General features: G+C 32.7%; 1 protein-coding gene across 2 annotated transcripts; it reads left to right on the top strand.

Annotated features, from left to right (window-relative positions):
* Positions 1–7,920: 7,920 nt before the first annotated feature.
* LOC142526128 (dof zinc finger protein DOF2.4-like) lies at positions 7,921–9,512 on the top strand. Of its 2 annotated transcripts, none has more exons than XM_075630389.1 (2): positions 7,921–8,079; positions 8,299–9,512. In XM_075630389.1, the coding sequence occupies exons 1-2, from the start codon at positions 8,029–8,031 to the stop codon at positions 9,298–9,300; spliced, it is 1,053 nt and encodes a 350-aa protein (XP_075486504.1). In that variant the 5' UTR covers positions 7,921–8,028; the 3' UTR covers positions 9,301–9,512. The 2 variants fall into 2 exon arrangements, with proteins under 2 accessions (XP_075486504.1, XP_075486510.1); XM_075630395.1 differs by having other exon boundaries at positions 7,922–8,079; positions 8,302–9,512.
* The last annotated feature ends 14,251 nt before the right edge of the window (positions 9,513–23,763 follow it).

The following is a 23,763-nucleotide window of genomic DNA, read 5'->3' as shown; positions in this document are numbered from 1 at the left end:
CCAAACACACCCTTGACGACGAAATCCGAAGTGGATTTATTGTGAATTTTAAACTTGTCCAGCGGATGATCGATGACATGACGAGCATCGTTCGATGGTATTACTTAGAAGTTCATGGAACCTGGTCCACAAACAAAAAAGAAATTAAGCATAACAAAGAGAATTATTAATCGAAGAACATTAATTATAATATTTAAATCATTTAAAAATCGGGGAAAGACAAAAAAGATCACACGGTTTTGAGGATCCTTTCAAGTTTTAAGAACATTTTGATAAAAGGGATTTTGAAATCCTTCCAACAATAATGAAGTGATCCATGGTTTTTTCTTTTATGTGGGATAAATTTCACTCTAAGTAATATGGTAAAAATGATAACAACTGGATCGTTGAGTTAAAGAGTGAGATCATTCATAAAATCATAAGAACTCATGTGAGAGACGGTCTCACGAGTCAATTTTATGAGAAGAATGTTCAATTTGGGTTATCCATGAAAAATATTACTTATATATATGGGCATAATTGATCTGTGTAACGAATAAAGATCCGTAATACCATCTCATAAGACTTACTCTCATAAATATATTAGGAGCTCTCACTATCCATGATTTTTTTATGATAGATAATCAAGAACTTCATATGTAAGATTGAATGGTTCATATTCATGTGTCCGGTACTCACTTTTATTCATTCAACGCCTTAAAATTGTTTATATAATTTTATTACATATTTTACGATTCTAACGATAGTATACCAATATAGAATTTTGGAGGAAAATTTTAATTTTAATTTTATAAAAAATACTCACAAATAATCTCATCATCCTTTAATTGAAAATTGAAATGGGTTTTTGTAGTGCTTATTGATTGGTGGATTTCAGGAAAAAAAAAAATCGTAGATTCACCTTTTCTTGGTTTATTCAAGCACGAATTTCGAAGGATTTTGTAACTTTAACACTTGTCAAGTAATAGTGTTTACTTCAATTATCATTCTATTTTATTGCCTAATAATGCATTCTTGTTCTTTATCCAATCATCCTCCTCATCTAGTCAATGTGCAAACTTCCACTAAATTAATAAATGGTATTTGTAGCCATCTCACAATAAATACGTTTGTTGGATATGTGATCACTCGATCAATGATTATGAGTTCGATTTATTACATCAATATTTTTTCGAACGAGTCTGACATAAAAAGTTTATCCGATGCAGTTTATCTGTGTAGCTTGATTTACAAACTATTGCGCTAATCCAGATATTTTTTCAACGGACACCAAAGAATAGTCTCCATCTTCATAACAATATTAAAATGTAAATGGTATCTATAACCTTTTTATAATTCTTGCTTAGTTGCTTGTGCAATAACACATTATTTTATATCGTTCGAGGACGAAGACTTTGTGGTTTTGGAAATGGGAATCCGTTTTATCTCTTGTGTAAGCCCAACAGTTCTTTCATACCCAAACTACATGGATTCATAATATTAATCTAATACGAGGTTATTTGGTATCACTTTAAAACATCCCCGTACAAAATTCAGTACATTAGTAATTTGTTTAATATCTAGAGATTATTTCCGATATACGTCGGGTGAGACATCTTGTATATTTCACAACACGTAACGAATATTTTCATTCCCGAGCGTCGGAGAGGTTATATAAAAACAATTTCAGGGTTTGTTTCAACCTACCCGTGCAGGCACTGCCTGCACGGGCAATGAACGGCCCGGATCACTCCACATGAGTGATCCGGGCCCACCTCCCTGTAAAAAAAAAAAAAAAATTGGCTCGAAAAAATCCGAGCCGTTGGATTAACCCCTGCAGGCAGTGTCCGCAGGGGTAGGTTCGACCTAACCCAATTTCAGCATCTTCTACTGGATTTCTTGCTAGTTCTCAGACTTCCACTGCTAGACGATCACATACTCCAAAGCAATTTTGGGAAGAGGGACTAAATATTTTTGCAGCATCATTTATCTTTTTTGCAACCCGGCCCCTTAAAAATCCTTGAAATGAAATAAAATTATGTGTTGACAAGTAAACGCTGGTTGCTGTCTAGTGTACGTATAATAGTACAACGTAAAAATATAAATTATATTAAAGACGTAGGTAATTCAAATAACCCAAATATAATAATTTTATATGTATTTGTTAAATTAGTTACAATATAGTGGATACAACTATTTCTCACATGAAAGTAACTCAAAATTGTATTATATTGGCTGAAAGAGAATCGAGGCATATATAAGAAAAGGACCTTTAGTAATGGAGAACACCTAAAATGAAGCGCACTTTATTATTTTTTTTTTTCCCGACTTTTTCCCTCTAGCTTTGTGTGGCCAAAGGGATATATAATTATAAGTTAATTAGAAACACCTGCACACTTGGTTATATTTTCCCTTTATGTCGACAAAATCAATTAATCTTATACAATAATATTAATTAATGTCTCCGCCTTTTTAATTAAGAGTGGTGCTACTTTCTCATGCCTCATTAATTTAATCTAAACAAAATATTAAAAATTAATACTATGCATTAACTATTTGAAAGGCGGAAGTCATTAGACCTGACCACGGGCTGGCCCGACCTTGAGCTGTAACCGCCATAAACGGTTATAGTCCGAGTTGCTTACTTTTACATGCTTACATTTAGGAGCGATGTTGTGAATCACTCACATTTTTTCCCGTTGTTGTTCTAGATATTCCCTCAGTTTTGTCTTGGTCGTCTTCATCATTTTTAATATCTTGTATTCAGGTAGCGGATTTTGACCAATCATTGAACAAGCAAGCATCAGACTTCCAAATTTTCCTACCTTAAGCTAGAACACCTATAATATAATGTACTAAATCTCGTTTTAATGAAACCGTTGAAAAGAACTAGAGTTTCTTTCATCCTTATAGACAAAATACTTGCGTTTTTTGCGACCATCATTGTAATATATCTAAAATGTCCTCATCTGCATCACTAAAATAAAAAATATTGATAAAATATTTCCCAAGTTCCAGAACTTGAGGATCTTTGTGGACGCTTCGTCTGTTCCCTTCAATAAAAGTCATGTGTCAGTAAGTTTAAAAGTGATACTACTGGTGGTAATGAACTTTGCTTCATGTGAAACAACTTGTCCACCATATTTGGTCATATATTTATTATAAATATCATATAAATGAGTTCTAATGTTAAAAAAAAAATCAATGAGGTAGATGAAACTGTTTCCGTAGTAGGGTATAAATAATCATAATATAATGTTAGTATTTCTTATAAACCGTACAATTTAAATCTATAATCTAAAACAAAAGCACCATAAAAATATTATAGGAATTTCTAAAAAATATTTTTCTCATTTTTCTTTCATAACATAAATGCCTTGCACTAATGCATCATCACTAGATTTAATGTATTCAATGTTGCAATAATATATTAAAACTAAATGAAAAGTATGATAATAAACAGGGGTGGAGCCAAAGGCTCAAGCCCGGGTGACCTAATTTTTTTTAAAAAATTATATGTAAATTTTATATAATTTTGGAATAATATAATATTAGCCCCCGGGTATATCAATTTAATATATTAATAAATTATAGAGTTTAAAATTTTAGCCCCTCCGCCACTGATAATAAACACATATAATTCAAACACTTTTAAAATTTCATAAATAGTGTGCATATGTTCAATTGATTTGAAAACAAATAAATAATACGATCATGAACATAATGATGAAATAAATCTTTATATTAAAATACGATAATAACAATTTATATATGTTGAATTTCAACGTGTTGGAACGTTCCATGCAAACAATTTATGTCTCATACCATTAATTTTACAAAATTTGCCTCATTGTTTCATAACTCGGGGATGTGTCAATATGTAATGAATTGTAGTTCTAATTTGTCCAATATGAATTTTAAATTTTTTTGTACATCTTGATCACATAAATTTAAAATATGACATGTACATCTAATATAAAAAAATTTACTACCTAATAACGATTTATATTTTTTAATAAGCTTATTAACAGTAGAAGCATTTTTATTAGCATTATAAAAAAAATAGAAAAAATTTGAGAAGTTAAATCATATTCTTGTAAAATAATAAATATAAGTCGAAAAATATTGTGTCGTATATGATTCATTAAACATCTATTTGTAAGCAATAATTTTTGAATGTTCAAAGAAAATATCAATTCAATGACATGTAATACTCATAGATGAACAATTTTTTTCAATGATCAATCCAAATATCCGAACACAAAGAAATTTTATTATTTAAACTAGTAAATTCTTTAGTTAATTCTTTTTTTGTTCAAGAACTAATTTTTTAAGGGTGCGTTTGAATGAATTTCAAGATATACATTTAATAGAAATATTTACACTAGTTGAAAGACAATTTTTAAAAAACTAAAAGAAAGATGTTCATTCGCATAAAAACTAGTCGTTGATTCTCTAAACTAAGATTCAAAAAATTTAAATATTTGAGACTCGTTACTCGTTTGAGACGAGAATGCGAACATTTGAATTTGAGAACTATCAATATCAAATTTCATTAGATTATTCTTCACGACATGCCGCGTTAAAGTTTCATAAAAAATTTGTAATTTTTCGAAAAATAAATGCATTGAAAATAACTAGGGGAATCATCACATTTTCAAAATGTTTGATGAAGATATTAGATGTACGACGAGGCACCGCTCGAGTTATAGGTGATGTCGGATTGCTCATACTTTCTTGACTTGAATGATGACGTGTTTGCTGGGCTTCTTGTTCTTGACGTACGTTGCTCCTAATAAGAAAAATCAAGATGCTAACCGTTGACATTGAATGAAGGAAAATTGCGATCATCCAACTCGGGCATGATACTCATCACCTCACCCCTGCGATTTGATCCGATCTTTTATATTAAAATAAAATTGGAAATTAAATGAACAACTGATAATAATCGACATTTGATATTTTGAAGAATTGAGAAATAAAGCTTGACTTAAGAATGAGATATTGAGAATTGTGTGAAAAAACGAAAGAAATAGGGGTATTTATTGGGTTAGATTGTTAAAAATATGCAAGGTCGACCTGATGGTCTGGGTCGAGTCGATCCGTCGAGTTGACCATTGCACAATGGTCATTTGAGCATGATCAACGATCACATGCCAAATGGTGGGAAATTTTTTTTAAATAATAATTAGGTCATTCCGACGGTTCAAACCCGACGGGTTACTCAACAACCACTTTATCATGGCCGTACATTTTTTTTGAAAAAAATAATAATGTCAACCCATCGGGTCGATGTTTTAAAAGGCTCAAACTTAAATGGCCGGCCCGCCTAAAGTTTATTACGGACTTAGGGTCATGGTTTGGCCAAATTGGTTGAACCGGTTAACCGGCCAGTTGAACACTTGCGGAGTTCAATCCGGATCCAGGTCCAACCCAAATAGTGGCTAGGCCTTGAAGTCATGATTAAAACCATCGGCTTTCATTGGGGGTACACTATCCAATTACTACCAAAACAATTTTGATGGCCACTTGGCTCGAGCCAAGTCGTGTCGAATCGAGCCGAACATGACTAACACCTAATCAAACTCAACTCGATTTTTCTTTTTTCGCCGATCCCGAGCTTGAGTTTTGATATCATTCGAAATGCCTTAGCCACTAGATTCGTTGATCAACAGATGATAGACATGCCATATATATGTATATGTATACACATACACACACAAAAAAAGAAAAAGAAAAAAAGAAAGTAGAGGTATATGTGTCACGTGGATTAATATGATCTGAACAAATAATAATATTTACACTTAACAATATAGATCTATTTTGTTGACACACGCATCGACGCCTATAATGTGACAACAACTCAATGCTAATCAACACCGATGTTAGAAAGGATAACTAAATTGAATCGAAATTTTAGATAATCTTGCACGAAATCCAAAACAAGCGTAGATTAAGTCCAAATTTACGTTCACATACAGTAAGTATCCTTTCCAAGTAATTAAGTGGGTCCAAATAGACGTTCACATAAATTGTTTTCCTTCATCAAGCTAGAGTGACGTGCCCGTAACGCCACACGATAGTTTTATATTATAACTTTATCCTTCATTACGAAATTAACCAAAAAAGAAAAGTACTACACACCATAGCCATCTTGAAATGAACCCCATACTCATCGGGCTTATGGGGATCATGGCGGGTTCCATAGTCGTAGCGATTTTCCATTGCTTAGCCGTACGTTCGAGTTCCACGAATCTAGGGCAAGATAATATCGAGAATGGTCGAGAAAATGTGCCTACCGGTAAAAATATGGATGATGTAACACTACAAGTGATTGTCACGTCCGAGTTTTCGAGAGAGCACGTCGAAGATGTGTGCGTGGTGTGTTTGGGCGAATTCATGGAAGGCGAAGGGGTGCGATTGTTGCCCGAATGCTCTCATGCGTTCCATGCTAGTTGTATCGATAGGTGGGTCGGTAGTCACCCGAGTTGCCCTCTATGTCGCGCGGATTTGATCCCTTGATCACACATTCATGCATGTCATTTGTCTCTATATATTTACCGAGTCAATTGATCTGGTTATTTGGTTGAGGGTTCTTGATTTATCGGCAATATTTGTTTTTGTTTGGTGGATATATACAATGATGTGAAAGATTTATTTATATTTTACCAGTGGTGTAAGTTTTTACTTCTTGTTAAGCCTAGAAGTAGAAGTAGTATAGCTCTTCTTAAATTAAATCATGTACAATTTACATAGAAATTGATTTGTTGATCAATCCATTTGACACTAAATTGCAAATCCTCAAACTATTTATTTTGTAATGAATTCCAAATCCATCACAATTTAAAGTCATTTTCAATTTTTTCTTCAAATACTTCCTCAAACTCAAATCTTTCATACCCTGTAATGCAATTATTTTATCTTGACAAATTCCATTCGAAACCTCGAATTTACTAATTCGCATTTGGGCCAAAGTAGGCCCAAATGTGAACTTATAGCTTGCAGATCCTACTGGCACTTTTGGGCCATCAAATACCCATGTTATCACACGGGTGATTCACAAATTCCTAAAAACAAAAATGATAAAAATAAACAATAACAGAAAGGAATTGGGAAAGGAAAAAATGATATTTATCGGTAAAGACGGATTGAGCTATCGCAATTTGGATGTACAACTCGAAATCTTCGAATTCAAATAGTATAACTCTTGAATTATCGATTCATATTTATGGATCTAACAATTATTTGAATCCTACACACACAACATGAACACTTGAAAGTTGTAAATTTATAATCGAAGATATATGACTTAACCTAATTTAATGTAACCACATAAAAATAATACATATATATATAATTTTCCTTTTTGCTCGTTGGATGATATACAATTCTTGCTAGTACTTAGCTTCAATATCAGGAATAATTAAGAAAATTTTAGCCTACCAAAACCTTTCAGTTAGTTGATTTCTAGAATGAATTTTTCAAACTTTCTTCATTATATGTCTATATATACATACATACGTATATAAATATATACACACAGACACGCACACGAGCACATGATGTGTGTGTGTGTGTGTGTGTATATATATATATATATATGTATGTATGTATGTATGTATGTATATATAATATATTACATACATATTATTTATAGCTGTATTAATATATATATATAAACAAAAAAAGGATACAAAAACCACTACTTTTTTCATGCAATATGGCCGGTACCAGAAGAGAAGCTTAAAGACTAAGTAATAAAGCTAAAACAACATCACAGTAGTCTCGAAACCCTAAAAAGCAATAAAACGAAACTAGCTAGACATAGTGAAAACAATTTAGTGCTTGCTGTTTGTGTGTGTGTGTGTATACATGCATAAAGCCCTCTACTTTATTTTGGCTCCTATTATATTCTCATTCTTCTTTTTATATTCTTTCTCCTTTTTTATTTTTCTCTCAGGGCTGGCCTCTAGTTGATGTGATTCTCCACTACCTCTCCAAAAAACCAAATAACCTTTACAAAAGAGAAAGAATTAAAGCTCAAGAACAATGGTTTTTTCTTCCATTCCTGCTTATATTGATCCTTCCAACTGGCAGCAGGTAGCTTATTAATTGAGGGTTTTAAAAGAATTTTTCATCTTTATTTTTCTGTGTGATGTATTATTATTTTTATCACATGCTTTAATTTTGCAAAAGTAAAGAATTTTAAAGATAAATATTCCGACCCCTTTTTGTTGATCTGTATTTTTTCATCTTATAACTTTGGTCTCTTTAATTTCTTGATGAATATACCTTCTTTTTCTTGATTTTTGTTTTCAGCAGCAAACTAGTCAGCAGATAATTGGAAGCAGCAGTGGTGCAAACCCTTCTCTGATCCCACTGCCACAACTGCTGCCTGTCACTCCTCCTCCGCCACCTCTGCAGCCACATGGAGGCGGGGGAGCCGGTTCAATTCGCCCTGGATCCATGTCGGAACGAGCAAGGCTCGCTAACATACCGTTGCCAGAAACAGCTCTCAAGTGCCCTCGTTGCGAATCTGCAAACACAAAATTTTGTTATTTCAACAACTACAATCTATCTCAGCCGCGTCACTTTTGCAAGACTTGCAGAAGGTACTGGACCAGAGGCGGCGCACTGAGAAATGTTCCAGTTGGTGGGGGTTGCCGTAGGAACAAAAGAAGCAAGTCGAACAACTCAAAGTCTCCTGCTAGTGGCGATAAACAACCCACCGGCAGTTCTACGACAAATATCTCCACCATTAATCGTGGACAAAGTCATTTACTAGGCCTCACACCTCAAATTCTTCCCCCTCTTCGATTCATGCCTCCTCTAAGTCAATTCACGGATAACTTAAGCAACGAAATTGCGTTAAATTACAGTGGTATATCTTCGCCGGTGGTTGGTACTGCAAGTGATCATCGGATGAACTTTCCTACGGGGGTTAGCAGCTTTCTTGGTGGTGTTGGGGTGGCTTCACTTTTCTCCAGCGGCAGCGGCGAGCCATGGCGACTGCAGCAGTTCCCTTTCTTGGGAGGTTGTTTAGATCCATCTCCGGCAGGCATGTACCAGTTTCAAGGCGGTGAGTCGGGGCTAGTAGGCGGTGAAACGTGTCAAATTGATCAGTTGAGACCCAAGATTTCTAGATCAATGATCAGTCAAGTTTCAGCGTCTCTGAAAATCGAAGGAAACCCTGAGCTTAATTTATCAAGGCAATTATTGGAAGAAACTATACAAGGAAATAATGGTAACTGGAGCAATCCTGCTGCTGCATGGACCGATCTTTCAACTTTCAGCTCTTCTTCCAGAAATACTCCTTTGTGAATTTGTTAACTATGTTTCGATCAGTTGTGTGAAGTTAATTTCTTTTAAAGCTTCGATCCGGCTCAAAAGACAAAAATGGTGAAAGAAGATTGAAGGTTGGTTCAAGTAAATTTGATATAACTTTCTAGCGAAAAATCGAGGATCGGAAAACCACGGAATTATATTGGCAAGTTAATATATTTTCATTTTTATCTTAATTTGTGTGTTGTATGTGTTACTGATATGGCTTGATGTTTTATAATCTCCAATCTCCATACATTCATATTGCAAAGTTTCTAGGGGTCATAAAATTTGCTTTCCAAGAATTGAGGGAACTATGTGAAATATGGTTCGTGTAATCAGCATTGTCGCGAAAAAATGCGAAATCTATTGTTATTATCATTGAGAAATATCTAATTTGTACCGCGATACATCCTAATGTTCTTTTCTCATGATTAAAACAAGTTAAAAAATGCTGGACTCTCCCTTCAAAAAGAAAAATATTAGAATCTTGATTTCGTCTGATAGGATGAATTATGGAATTAAACTAGAATTATATGGTAAAGATCAGTTCAAGGATACTGAATATATAGGTGCCTAATTCATTTGTGCATAAAAATTTCATATATTTGTGAGTGTTGCAACACTCTCTATATTCACCATTCTTAAGTCATGCCAATTCTCCTTCGTGCCAAATTCAAGCTAGAATGTTTTCCTCGTCTTCCCACTCTTCTTTCTGCTACATTAATCTAATATTAATGCAAATTGGATAAGTAATAGTTGTGCATGTATTTTTAGTCTTATTTTAATTGGAATAATGACATAGCACTCTGACATTGACATTAGGGAATCATATTAATCAATTAAAAGATCAAAAATCTATATATTAACCGTTTAGGTTTCCCTCATTCAACCACACAGTCATCTTTCTCATTTTCGGGAATTCAACCAAAGTCTTACATTGAAAATACCATGAGTTAATAAGATGAAATGATATCTCAATTAGATTTAGGTCTTTTGGGTAAAGTTCAAAAATAAATCCATAAAAATTTAGATCCGATAATATCATTTCATCGTTGAGATATCTGCTTCCATTGTTCAACACTTATTCTTGGGATTCTCCTATAATTAGCTAACGAAGAAAAAACATGCATGGCAATCACCAAGAAAATCCAAATCATTTACTTTTGCACAATTCTTGAAAATGTTCAGAAAATCTACCTAGACTAACGTACTTCAGTTGCTTGGCGCTTTCCGAAGACAATTTCATTAATAATATGTATGCTCTAAACTTTTACAATGATTTGTCAATAATGTGTAACAAGAATATCTAACGGGAATTGTCTGCTTGATTGTAATGATATTTAGTTTGAATTTTTCGACGTTATAAAAAAAAAGGTAGTCAGCGTGGATTTGACAAGGTTCTCAAAAGACACAAAAATTTCATGATGTCCCACTCAAATTAGCATTTTTCCAATTCCAAAACCCAAAAAAGTGTTTGGAAATAAATCCCAGAAACCAATGTTTCTTTGGAAATGGGAGCGAAAGATCGAGAGAATTATCGATTTTTGTTCCCCATGAACCACGTAACGAATTATACATGGTATTTATGAGCACAAATATCTAAAAACGAGTCCTGAATTGCATCTCCAAATTTTTAGTTTGTGAGTATTTATGTGTGTAAATCGATCCAACTTGGAGAAATGGTGTGGAGTTAGTGTCCGGTTCACGACTTGGGATTCTTCTCTTCTCGGATAGTGCCTGATATGAACAATGTCCGAGCTCCCACATATGATCTCTAACTGGCGAACTCTTGCACACACAACAAACTAGCGAATAAGAGGTGGAATAGTTTTTCAACGCGACCACTCCAAGACTAAAGTCATTATTGAGCTCACGAAAAAGAGAAAAATCAAAATATATAAACGCACACACGTTACACTATAAAGTTGAATGAATTTGAACGTCCAAACCTTGGTATTTTCAAGGAAAATATAAAAATGACCTCGAAAACATGGTTTTGAGGAGTTGTACTTCGACCTGACATTCGCTAACACGCGCGTTAATTCTCGCCATGATCCGTACCAATGATCCGGACTACCTATTACATCCCTAGTCTGCGCTGACTAATCTATCGGACAAAAATTTTACTCCGAGGAATAACTACCTCTTCCTCGGTTAGTTCCCGCCTATTATGTGTAGTTCGAATGTGATTTCTCAACTCTACGACCTCGGTCTCGGACCTTCCACCACACGCTAGCTAACTTCCCGACCTGGAGCACTCCATCTGCGTCCAAAGGCTCACGCCCGCAGGGTTCAACTTAGTTGACTTGGCCCTTAGCCACCTGGGCCAGCGATGATCTCGGTCAATACCTTGATCAAATTGGCCCGACCTTCTATGTCTAGGTCCTAGTGGAACTCCGGCATCATATATAACTTCTTCCTTCTCTATGGTTACAGTTTTAAATTTCTTTAAAAAAAATACAGATATACCATAGGTAGTACAAAATATGTACTTACTTTGTATATATATTATACATCGAGAATGGAGAAACCGACGATTATCAATCAAGCCCGAAAAATTCTTAGCCGAAACTTGAGGTTCCAGTATGCGGATTAAAGTTTAAATCGAAAATCAAATTCTTATCCAAAACTGCAAGTTGAACTAGCCATGGAAATGCGTGGGGCAGCCTTTGTTAACAAGTACTGGGCTCAGTACAATATATATATCAGTGGAATTCCTCATCTTCATGGCCAGCAGGAATCTTTAGTATATCACTTTTTTTCAAATCAAGGCTGCGATTGCTATGCTTACCAACAACGAATAAAGTTGATATTCTCCGAATAAAAGCTACACGCCCTTGTATTTAATATTTTAGACCCAAAATACCCAAAAAAATCCCTGCATGATCATATAGAAATATAAGGCAGCTTTTGCTTTAGTTTATGTACATTAAAAACAATGAATATATATATATATATATATATATATATATATATATATATATATACACGTACAGAGATCGGAGCATAATTATAAGTAGCAAATAATTTAATTTAGATAAAAATATGTATTTGCGGTGGAAAGGTCATTAGATTCCATGTAGGTCGTTGTCGTCCTCAGGGTGCCCTCAATCAAACATTATATGTTACGTGAGTCCCCGGAATCTGATTTAAAACCCTTTTTTTTGGGTTAAATATATAGCTATTCATATGTCAAACTATCCACATATATATTATTCCAATTAAAAAGACGACCAACTCACTCGTAGATTGGATTCTATCTATCAACCCTAAATTTGTGTGTCGTATTTGCCAACATTATCAAATATATACCCCAAGCCAGGTTTTTTTTTCCGCGATTCGGCACGTAAAAAACGAATAAGTATGATGAAATTCGAATTTGATCAGTTGTTGTCACGCCCCGAGACTCGGGATTGACACCGGCGTTGTTTAACAATCACATAATCGAAACAACAAGCATTTGTAGCACAGTGTAAACCGAAACCAGTTTATATAGCATAATCTTAAATGAAATAATCATTGTCTTTACAATACCGAAATCTAAAAAACGACATAGTTTAATGCGAAAACGTAAAATTGAATAACATAATAAACTTTAAAATTAATCTAAATTCTGAACAATACGGCCTCGCCTCCTTAGAGGAGTAAAAATTAGGGACTGAAGTCAGTAAATCATATAAAGTAGATGAGTCGCAGTGCCTGGTAAGTGTTATGCATGTGATATGAAAAATATTATGCAAGTCATGTGTTTCTTTCGAAATTTATGCATGTTGTTTTATTGTGTTCGATACGCCCCCACTTGCTGAGTATTCCCAAATACTCACCCCCCTTACAACTCTTCTCAGATAAGCTTGAAGAAGAACTCGAGGAGGAAGAGTCCGAGCAGTTCTGAGGATGGTGAATGCTCAAGAAATTAGATTAAGTTTAAAAGTTTATTATGCTATTCAGTTTTACGTTTCGGCATTAAACTCTATCGTTTTTGAGATTTCGGTTTGGTAAAGACAATGATTATTTAATTTGAGATTATGATATATAAACTGGTTTCGGTTTACACTGTGCTACAAAGGCTTGTTTCGATTGTGTGATTGTTAAACAACGCCGATGTCAATCTTGAGTCTCAGGGCGTGACATTTAAGTGGTATCAGAGCCGATATCTCCTAGTACGGTGTGGTTCGGGGACGAACTAAGCGGAAGCTGGTTGGCACGTGAGGCCCGAGGCCGAAGAGGGCTGGGGGTGATCACCGGTACCATGAGGTTGCACGGACAATGAGCGGCTCCTGGACAGGCTTCTAGACGGATGGAACATAAATGAACCGATCTTACACCGAAAGGAGAGGGATTCCAAACTGTTCAGGTACGTGAATGTGCAGTTGAGGATGACTTAAAAGATTTGATTGGTATTACTTATATCACGAATGTACATCTTCTTTTCGGTAGCTCGTCACATAAGAACTCCAAAGTTAAGCGTGCTTGGGGAAATTTTGGGATGGGTGACCTCCTGGGAAGTTTTCTAGGGTGCGTGTGAGTGAGGACATAAGTACGCTGGAAAGACTCGTCTTGGTACAGTGAGGACAGTTGTCAAACCTGGGACGTTACAGCTCTACCATAAGCCTTAATTGGATCGATACAATTAAATTATAATATATACCTATATATAATTCTGGATATGGGATTGAATTTTCATTGCCAGTAGCTTGAATGCTTGATATATTAACACTGTCCATAAGCTTTAATTGGATGAGGATCGATACAATCAAAATTGATTAATATAATAGTACATTCACTTTTTTCAAGTAGATTGAGCATTTGGATAGTAATCCTTGAATAATTAAAATCGAGACAAATTTCTTGAAGAAAAATAAAATTAATTTAATATAAAAAGTTAATATTTAGAAGGGAATTATTTAGACTTTAGCGCATGTTAAATCATTCTTATTTTACTAAAAGTTTTAATTAATTGAGACAGTGAAAAGAATAAATGAAGGGTATTTTTATAAGATTTTTAGAATATTAAAGATTATATTATATAATATTTAAGATATAAGGCTATTTTTAAAATATATTTTTTAACATGGACTAGAATATTAAAGATTATATTATATAATATTTAAGATATAAGTGTTGAAAAATATATTTAAAATGTGTGTATTGAATATTTGAATGTTTTATATTTGGATGTTGAAAATAAGATTTGTAAATATTGAAAATTAGTGTGTAATGATGTAGGTAATGATTTATTTTATTTTTGGATTATTTGTAAAGATTTCCTATAAATAGATCTCTCATTTGTGAAGAAAATCACAATTGAGTAGAGAGAAAAATATTATAAAGTGCGTAGTTTGGTAAATTTTGAGAGTTTGAGATTTTTACTTTTTACCATAAATTTTTACTTTTTCACAGCACGTTATCAGCAAGAAGCTCTAAAAGTCCTCCATCCTTTTCCAAGCTCCAAACAGAAGAAAAATGTAACAAAAGTAATAATATTTATTTTACTATTATTTATTTATTGTGTATATATTTAATATATAATATAATGTTATTATTAATAATAAAAATAAATTTTTCAAAAACTTGTTATAAATCCTGGGAGTATGTTAAGACGACATCCCACACTCCCGGTAAGGGATACGACAAGTATAAAAGCCTATAAGATTTTTAAATAAAATATCTTATGACACATCATTATAATAATATGATATGATATACATAATTATTTAAATATGTCTAATATTATATACACCATATTATTACCATAAAATTATACAAATACATACCTTTATTTTTTTATACACCAACGGTCATAAACGGTAACAAAACGGCTAGTTTTTGCCCTGTAAATATGATCTCATAAACACATTCAATCACTCCAACTTTCTCTTCTTCTCTAAAAATTATTCTTCACTAAATTTTCGAAGAAGATGGCTTTCTCAAGGTTATTTTTAATTATTTTGTTTATCATACTCACGAGTCTTTTATTTATCGGAGAATATCCTCCTCGTGTGTTTTCTTTATTTTTACAAATGCTTGTACTTGTTGTTTATCAATTACTTTGTATTACAATATTCATTAACTAATAAAATGCATCGTAATTTTTTTTAGTACCACCATGTCAAATTTGACAAAGCTCGAATTTGTTGCGCTCGACATCACGGGAAAAAATTATATGTCATGGACTCTCGATGTAGAAATGCATCTTGAGTCATTGGGTCTAAGTGAGACAATAAAAGAAAATGGCATATCGACATCACAAGAAAAGGCAAAAGCCATTATATTTTTGCGTCGACATCTCGACGAGGGATTGAAATGTGAATATTTAATTGAAAAAGATCCCATGGCTTTGTGGAAAGGATTGAAAGAAAGATTTGAACATATAAGGGAAGTTATACTTCCGACCGCCCGTGATGAATGGAATATGTTAAGATTCCAAGATTTTAAGAAAGTCAGCGATTATAATTCAGCGATGTATTGAATAATCTCGCAGCTAAAATTTTGTGGACATGAGGTCACAGAATCGGAAATGCTTGAAAAAACATTTTCCACGTTTCATGCATCAAATATTACTCTACAGCAACAATATAGAGTACGTGGATTTGCGAGATATTCTGAACTCATCGCCTCTCTTCTTGTGGCGGAAAAAAACAACGAGCTATTAATGAGAAATCATCAGTCCCGACCCACTGGATCAACAGCATTTCCAGAAGTAAATGCTGTAAGTAAAAATGAATTTAAACCTGGAAACCAAAATCAAATTCAAAGACAAGGTTTTGGTCGAGGTCGAGGTCGAGGTCGAGGTCGTGGACGTGGACGTGGACATGGAATTGGCCGTGGTCGAGGCCGTGGTTTTGAAAACAATAGAGATAGTTATTTTTATAATTCATCTCAAAAGAGCGTCCCAAACCATCCACAGAAAAGGCATCATGAGAATACAAGTGTTAATGAGAATCACTCAAAAAGATATGAAAGTTCTTGTTTCAGATGAGGTACTCCAGGACATTGGTCCAAAATTTGTCGAGCCCCTGAACACCTTTGTAAAATTTATAAAGAATCATTAAAGGGGAAAGAAAAGGAGACCAAATTCACTGAACGCAGTGACTGTTTGAGTAATTCAACTCATTTTGATGCTGGTGATTTTATGAATGATTTCTCTGGAAATGATCGGTATGTTGGTGGAATAGAAACGAACAAAATTGATGCTGCAGATTTTCTCAATGATTTCTCTGAAAATGAACAATATAGTGGTAGAATATAAATGTACAATAATTTATTTTTCATGTATCCATATAATGTTTTATTGTATAATTATGATATGTGTTATATTTAAATATATATTGCCAGTAATTTTATTTCATTGCATATTTTTTTTTAAGTTCAAAAAATGGAAAATGCTATGAGCAAAGCTGAAGTTTGCATACCCGATAGTGGTACAACGCACACTATCCTCCGAGATAAAAGATATTTCTTGGAACTAAAACCAACAAAAACAACGGTGAATACAATATCAGGTCCTGTAGACTTGATAGTAATATATATATGAAAATCTCTGAAGGATTTAAGATGCCTGAAGCACAAAGTTCAAAACCCAGAGAATGTTATTCTGTGAAATTACAAAGATCATTATATGGGTTAAAGCAATCTGGTCGAATGTGGTATAATCGACTAAGTGATCACTTGATGAAAAATAGATATGTAAATAATTCAATATGCCCTTGTGTTTTCATTAAGAAAACAATATCCGGATGCGTAATTATTGCTGTATATGTTGATGATTTAAACATCATTGGAACGAATAAGAAAATTCAAGAAGTTGTGTCATACTTGAAGGAAGAATTTGAAATGAAGGATCTTGGAAAAACCAAGTATTGTCTGGGTTTACAAATTGAACAAAAAGAATGTGGAATGTTTGTTCACCAGACAAATTGTACAGAAAAGATTCTTAAACGTTTTAATATGGATAAATCAAATCCTTTAAGTACTCCAATGGTTGTTAGATCATTAAACATAGAAAAGGATCCATTCCGACCATGTGAAGAAGATGAAGATATTCTTGGTCCAGAAGTACCATATCTAAGTGCTATCGGTGCCCTTATGTATCTTACAAATTGTACAAGGCCTGATATATCTTTTGCCGTAAATTTGTTTGCAAGATTTAGCACATATCCAACAAAGAGACACTGGAACGGAATTAAACATATATTCCGTTATCTACGAGGAACGACAGACTTGGGACTTTTGTATTCAAAAGATGCTAATCCAAATATAATTGGTTATGCCGATGCTGGATACTTATCTGATCCACACAAGGCACGTTCCCAAATTGGATATGTTTTTACTCGTGGAGGCACTGCAATTTCTTGGCGTTCACAGAAACAAACGCTCGTAACAACTTCATCAAATCATGCCGAGATTATTGCACTACATGAAGCAAGTTGTGAATGTGTGTGGTTAAAATCAATGACTCAACATATCCAAATCTCATGCGGATTATCATTCGACGAGAAGCCTGTGATACTATATGAAGATAATGCTGCATGTGTTGCTCGAATGAAAGAAGGATACATAAAAAGCGACAGAACTAAACATATTCCTCCTAAGTTCTTCGCATTCACCAAGGAGCTTGAGAAGAATAAATGTATTGATGTTCGTCACATTCAATCAATTGAAAATTCATCAGATCTCTTCACAAAGGCGCTTCCTACGTCAATATTCAGAAAGCATATATATAATATTGGGATGCGCAATCTACGAAATTTGTGAAGAATTGTTCGTGTCAACATGAGGGGGAGTTTACGTGACTGCACTCTTTTTCCCTTGCTATGGTTTTTATCCCAATGAGTTTTTCCTAGTAAGGTTTTTAACGAGGCAGTATAAAAACACGTAATGAAGACAATCATTATGATCATCATCACAAGGGAGAGTGTTGAAAAATATATTTAAAATGTGTGTATTGAATATTTGAATGTTTTATATTTGAATGTTGAAAATAAGAGTTGTAAATATTGAAAATTAGTGTGTGATGATGTAGGTAATGATGTATTTTATTTTTGGATTATTTGTAAAGATTTCCTATAAATAGATCTCTCATTTGTGAAGAAAATCACAATTGAGCAGAGAGAAAAATATTATAAAGTGTGTAGTTTGGTAAATTTTGAGAGTTTGAGATTTTTACTTTTTACCATAAATTTTTACTTTTTCACAGCAATAAGTTTATTTATCGAGGCTCCACAAACTATATAGGCTAACAATGCACCTTCCAATTCAGACATTTATTATCAAAATGGGGAACCCGATTGATTATCTTTCACAATCTGTCCCCACTCTTGCACTGGCAGAAAACATAAATTGGCACATACGAATTTAAAGACATCGTAATTATTCCTTGTATAAGCTATGTTTTGATTCCAATGAGTGAGATGTATGCTTATATATATCGATATATTAATAAATATAATGAAATCTACGACGTAGATTATATAGTTCGAATTACAATCCGAGTCTATATGGAAAGTAAAAAGAAAGATATGACATCCCTATCCTTTATTTCATCCTACTCATGTGGGCATTGCCCCCATCATAGGATGGATGAACAAGATTTGCTCATGCATATATAGGACCCATTTTTTTTTTTGAAATTGTATGTGTGGCAAGATCTTACCCGTTGAAATGAAGTGAGGGTAGTGCCCACATATAGGTAGGATCTCATTAACCCTTTAGAGGATAGAGATCGCATACTTGGTGGGACGTGCCCAGAGTTGTTTTTGCTAGAATAAGCTCTTTCTTTCCCGACCCGCTTCCCCCTTCTTCCTTGTGGAGTGAACCGATTTGCTTCACACTTGATAGAAGCACCAGTCTCGCGTTGCGGCTGCTAAAAATTCAATATGAATATTTCATTTAAAAGAGCGTTTTGCTTCTATATAGTAAGCAAATTTTAATAACTTTAAACATATATAATTTAAATTTAAATATTATGCAATCTTTGGTTCGAATGATATGATTATTAAATGATTAATAAATGATTGATAAGAAAAATGTTAGGCAAAGATTTGATATGTGATGATGAAATATATTATGTTTGGATTGATTTTTATGAATATGATTAAGTTTGGAAGATTTGATATTATACCAAAATATCCTTGGAATTTTTTTTAAAAAAAAAGTAATAAAAGTTTTTTCAGTATTTTTGGATAATTCATCTTTTCGTTATTTTTGGATAATTCACGAAGTTTCTGCCGATATTTTTGGATAATTCCCGAAATTTCTAAAAAATCCTCATTTATTTTCACCTATTTCAGAAAAATTAAGATTATAGAAATAAATATTAGAAATGCAATTGTAATTTTGGTCAAGATAAGATTAGACTTTTGGTAGTTACCAGGAAAAGAAATCACCTTATTTATTAATATATCATTTTTACCCCAACCGAGCATAAAAATATTATCTAATTGGTATTATTAACTCATCGAATATCTATTCTATTTTATTAAAGTTGAGGATATTATAGTAATCATTAGGAAGGACATCAACTTTTTCTTCCAACTTGATCCTTATATGATACTAATATTACACTTTTGTTTTTTGTTTTTTTTTTTAATTTCAACACACATTTTTTTTATTTTTTTTATTTCAACAATTCAAATATCAATTTATTCCCTCCATAATTTGTCAAATTTTACTTTAGTCCATCGATAATGATAAAAAAGACTATACACACATGTATCGTGTGTGCAGGATAACTAGTATATATTAATACGCGTGCAGAAATTTGAACGAATAGTTGAAGTTGGAATGGGTTTGCGGGCCTTGCAGCTTTAAGCAGATTGGGTTATGGGGCCATGCTTCCAGTGGGCCGACTCGAGTCTTAACCAGTTTCTTGAACCCATCTTTTTTCTCCATTAATTGGACATGAATTGGCTTTTATTTAAAGTTTCTATTTGAGTCAGTCGTATGCTTTATGGCTTCCTTTTCGTGCACACACATTACTTCTTCAAATAAATTTTTGGGGTAATTTAATCAATTAAACATACTCTTGATACTAGGACTCCGACTAGGGCAAGCGCATCAAATCGCTATCGAATGTCTCGAATCGGACTCGATGCAGTCCAAGCATCAATTTAATCTGAGCTCGAACTTTTGATGCCTTAGACTTGAATGATCGAACTCCAGGAATGTCTGTATTATCACTATTCCAAATATTATTTGTATTATTACTTCGGTAGTCCTTTTTCCTGTAAAAATACATGTTTAGCAACTGGATATGAGACCGAGATTTTGGTCCGATCTTATGGCTTCAAGTGTAATTATCATGTTGTCATGTTCTATAAAAGCAATTACCATGTCTTTATTTTGAAAAAAAAACAAATCATTTAATAGTATCACAAAATTTTAAAATACAGTTTATACTATTTTCATAGTTTATGCACACTTGATGTATTTTAATACATGGAGATTTGTTGATTATTTTGTGAACCTCACAATATTTTTATTTGAATTCATATGATTATTTGATCTTCTAGGGCATAGCTTGGTACACATAATAGGATAAACATGTGATATATAAAATAAGGATAAGTTAATGATAAATAAGATATAGAATATTATATTTAATGTTTGGTATTATATTAATAAGAGTGATTAAATTTATATATTAGATTGTAATGACAAAATTAACATTTTGCTTGAGTTCATATTTCTTATCTGTTCATACGTCGACAATGCTTGCATGATTTATTTTTTTTACCTAATTTTATATATTTTATAATATGATAGTTGAGCTCCTTAATTTTGTCAAGGTGGTTTATTGGGTTATTAATCTTCACAAAAATTACTGTGAAAAAGTTTCCCAAGTTAATTTTGTCATACAAATTTTTTATTTAAATTACTCATAAAAACTTATTATATCTGAATTATTAATGTTTTAATTAAAAATATAATATAATTAAATCGTCTCATTGATAAAAATCAACGAAACCGTAACATGTGAACTATAAAGAGTGGTTCATAATCCTACGAATAGTCGCGATCAATATCCATCCAATAAAGTCACATCAAATAATGTTTGTGACCTATAAACATTTGCTTCCCTGCCGTTTATTATAATAATAATAATAATCACAAAATAACAAGAGAATTGCGTTCAAAAATTCAAAAGTCAGCATATTTTTATTAAATATATTATTTAATTAATATCAGATTAAGTTGATATTGAGTTTAAAAAAAATCAAACATCACAGATTTTGCAATTTAAATGGAGCTATGAAATTTTAAAGCAATTGCGTGACACATTTTTGAAATCAATTTTCAATTTAAAATTCATCCCAAAATATATAGAATATTAGTGCACTGTGACTAAGCACATGCAATGCATGTTCATAAAATATAAATATTTTTTGTAATTAAAATTTATTTTTATAAATCTGAATTTATATATAAATAAAATATCCTGTCTCACAAAATTTACCTGTGAAACCGTCTCACGACAACTTTTGTGATAGATGGAATGATTTGGTGAATTTGGATTTCAAACTCTTAATCAAAAGTGCGCTCCATATGTTTTACATGATTTTTTGACATATTGAATTATAGATTATTTAATTCTCATTGTTGTTTTTCATTCAAAATTCACCTCTACCAAATAAAATCCTCTAAATAATTAATAATGGAGCTATAATTGTTTTTAGGAATAAGCATTCTTTATTTTAAAAATGTACTTTAAGTGGAGCTAAAGTAAAATAATTCTAAAAAAATTCATTTAATTAATGTATGGATAGGCTAAAAGAGATTCCTACACACGGCGAATGGAGGAGGTTAATTTATACCCCATTCGGGCCACCCCAATATCAACATTAGTATTGATATATATGTAAAAAATAATAATACCACAGATTTCTGAGAGATGACGTCACTCGAATGTTGTTTGTTCATTAATTAATGTTTCTTTTTAAATATTATGATTTGTCTTTTGCATGGAGGAATAGTCATTTTATGCTGTCGTCTGGAAAGGCCAAGATCCTTTGAAGCAGGAGGAAGTCAGAAAAAAGAGGTTTGGGAAAAAAAAATTTAACATTTTTAGGGGCGAAACAAATATTATGAAGAAATGTGAAAAATATATAATTAATTTTAGACTCTTAATCAATGAAATGAAAAAATCAAGAGAAATGATCGCACTCAACCGCTCTCTTGGCTCCGTCTCTGGATAGTAGGTCCAAGAAACCAACACTCCATGTGCATAGAAGACAGGCGCGAACCCATACTTGGCCTGTGAATAAAATACTTTAACATCAGAGCAATGAAAAGTTAATAATCAAATGATTTTTAGATTTGAAATTATATATTTATTTTATAATTTACTATGAAATAATTAGGAGAGATGAGTGATCAATTGAGTTTTTGGAAAAGTCGAGTGAATGGATTCCATCGATGAAAATTTTCCACGGTTATCCTTTTAGCTAGTTTTTAAAAATAAAGTTTTAAAAAACATATATAATAAAATTTACATGTTTACTCGGTGACTTAAATTAAGTACTATGTTACTCATATATATCTGAAGAGATACAATTATGGACGTTAAAGTCAATAATATCGATGAAAAAATAGATATTTGAAGAGATACAATTACTCACCGATCGTATTTTGTGAGACGGATATTTTATTTGGGTCATCCATGAAAAATTATTATTTTTTATGCTAGGAGTATTATTTTTTATTTTGAATATCCAGTAAAGTTGACTTTTTTTATAGATAAAGATTCGTGAAACCGTCTCACAAAAAACATACTCTGCAAGTTTATTTTCGTAAGTTCTGTTAATATTAATTGTGGATAATAACAATCGCACATAATGATCAATCAGGAAATTGTCAATTCGATGAGTAAAGTCCCTTTCCAAGTTACTAATTCTTCTAGCAACAACCACACGACACACAAGTTTGTTTCACATAAAGTGAAATCTTCTCTGAATTTTGCTGCGCTGTTGTGTTCTATCTCCTATTATATTCTTATCTATATCACTAATTTTTTCTTGTATTATATTAAATTAAATCATAGGAATTAATTCATAATGTGTTTTTTTGTCAATATAATTTGAAAGTTTTACAAATTATAAGTGTGGATAAACCCATTTTCAAATCAGAGTCGGTGTATTGTGTACATAAAACAGTGTGTTGTCTACAAATTGACAATTATATTAATTGAAAAAGTTTAACAAATTATTTATTTATTTTCAAATTGCACTGGACAACACAAATTGTGTACGATTACGGTTCTATTCTCAAATTATTTATTTATCATTTAATAATACTCTTGATATTTTCCTCGGGCTTTAATCGAACGGAGGGCGTGCAGTTTCTGCTTCTCATTAGATTACTGCCGTAGGATGATTGGGGCAGTGTGAAACGACGGTACACGTGGTGTAATACACCGCCACAGATGTCAGCCGCCTTACGAAATCTTGTCACGTGTACGGCTGA

This window comes from Primulina tabacum, chromosome 2 (genome assembly GCF_025594145.1).
Source record: "Primulina tabacum isolate GXHZ01 chromosome 2, ASM2559414v2, whole genome shotgun sequence".
NCBI classification, from domain to species: domain Eukaryota; kingdom Viridiplantae; phylum Streptophyta; class Magnoliopsida; order Lamiales; family Gesneriaceae; genus Primulina; species Primulina tabacum.
Note: the sequence above shows the minus strand (reverse complement) of the source record. Positions and strands in the feature narration are given on the sequence as shown.

Excerpts from the sequence above, each read along its gene's own strand:
- LOC142526128 (XM_075630389.1), top strand. The coding sequence starts at position 8,029 with ATGGTTTTTTCTTCCATTCCTGCTTATATTGATCCTTCCAACTGGCAG. Across the intron at positions 8,080-8,298 it reads ATCCTTCCAACTGGCAGCAG|CAGCAAACTAGTCAGCAGAT; the intron begins GTAGCTTATTAA and ends TTTTGTTTTCAG.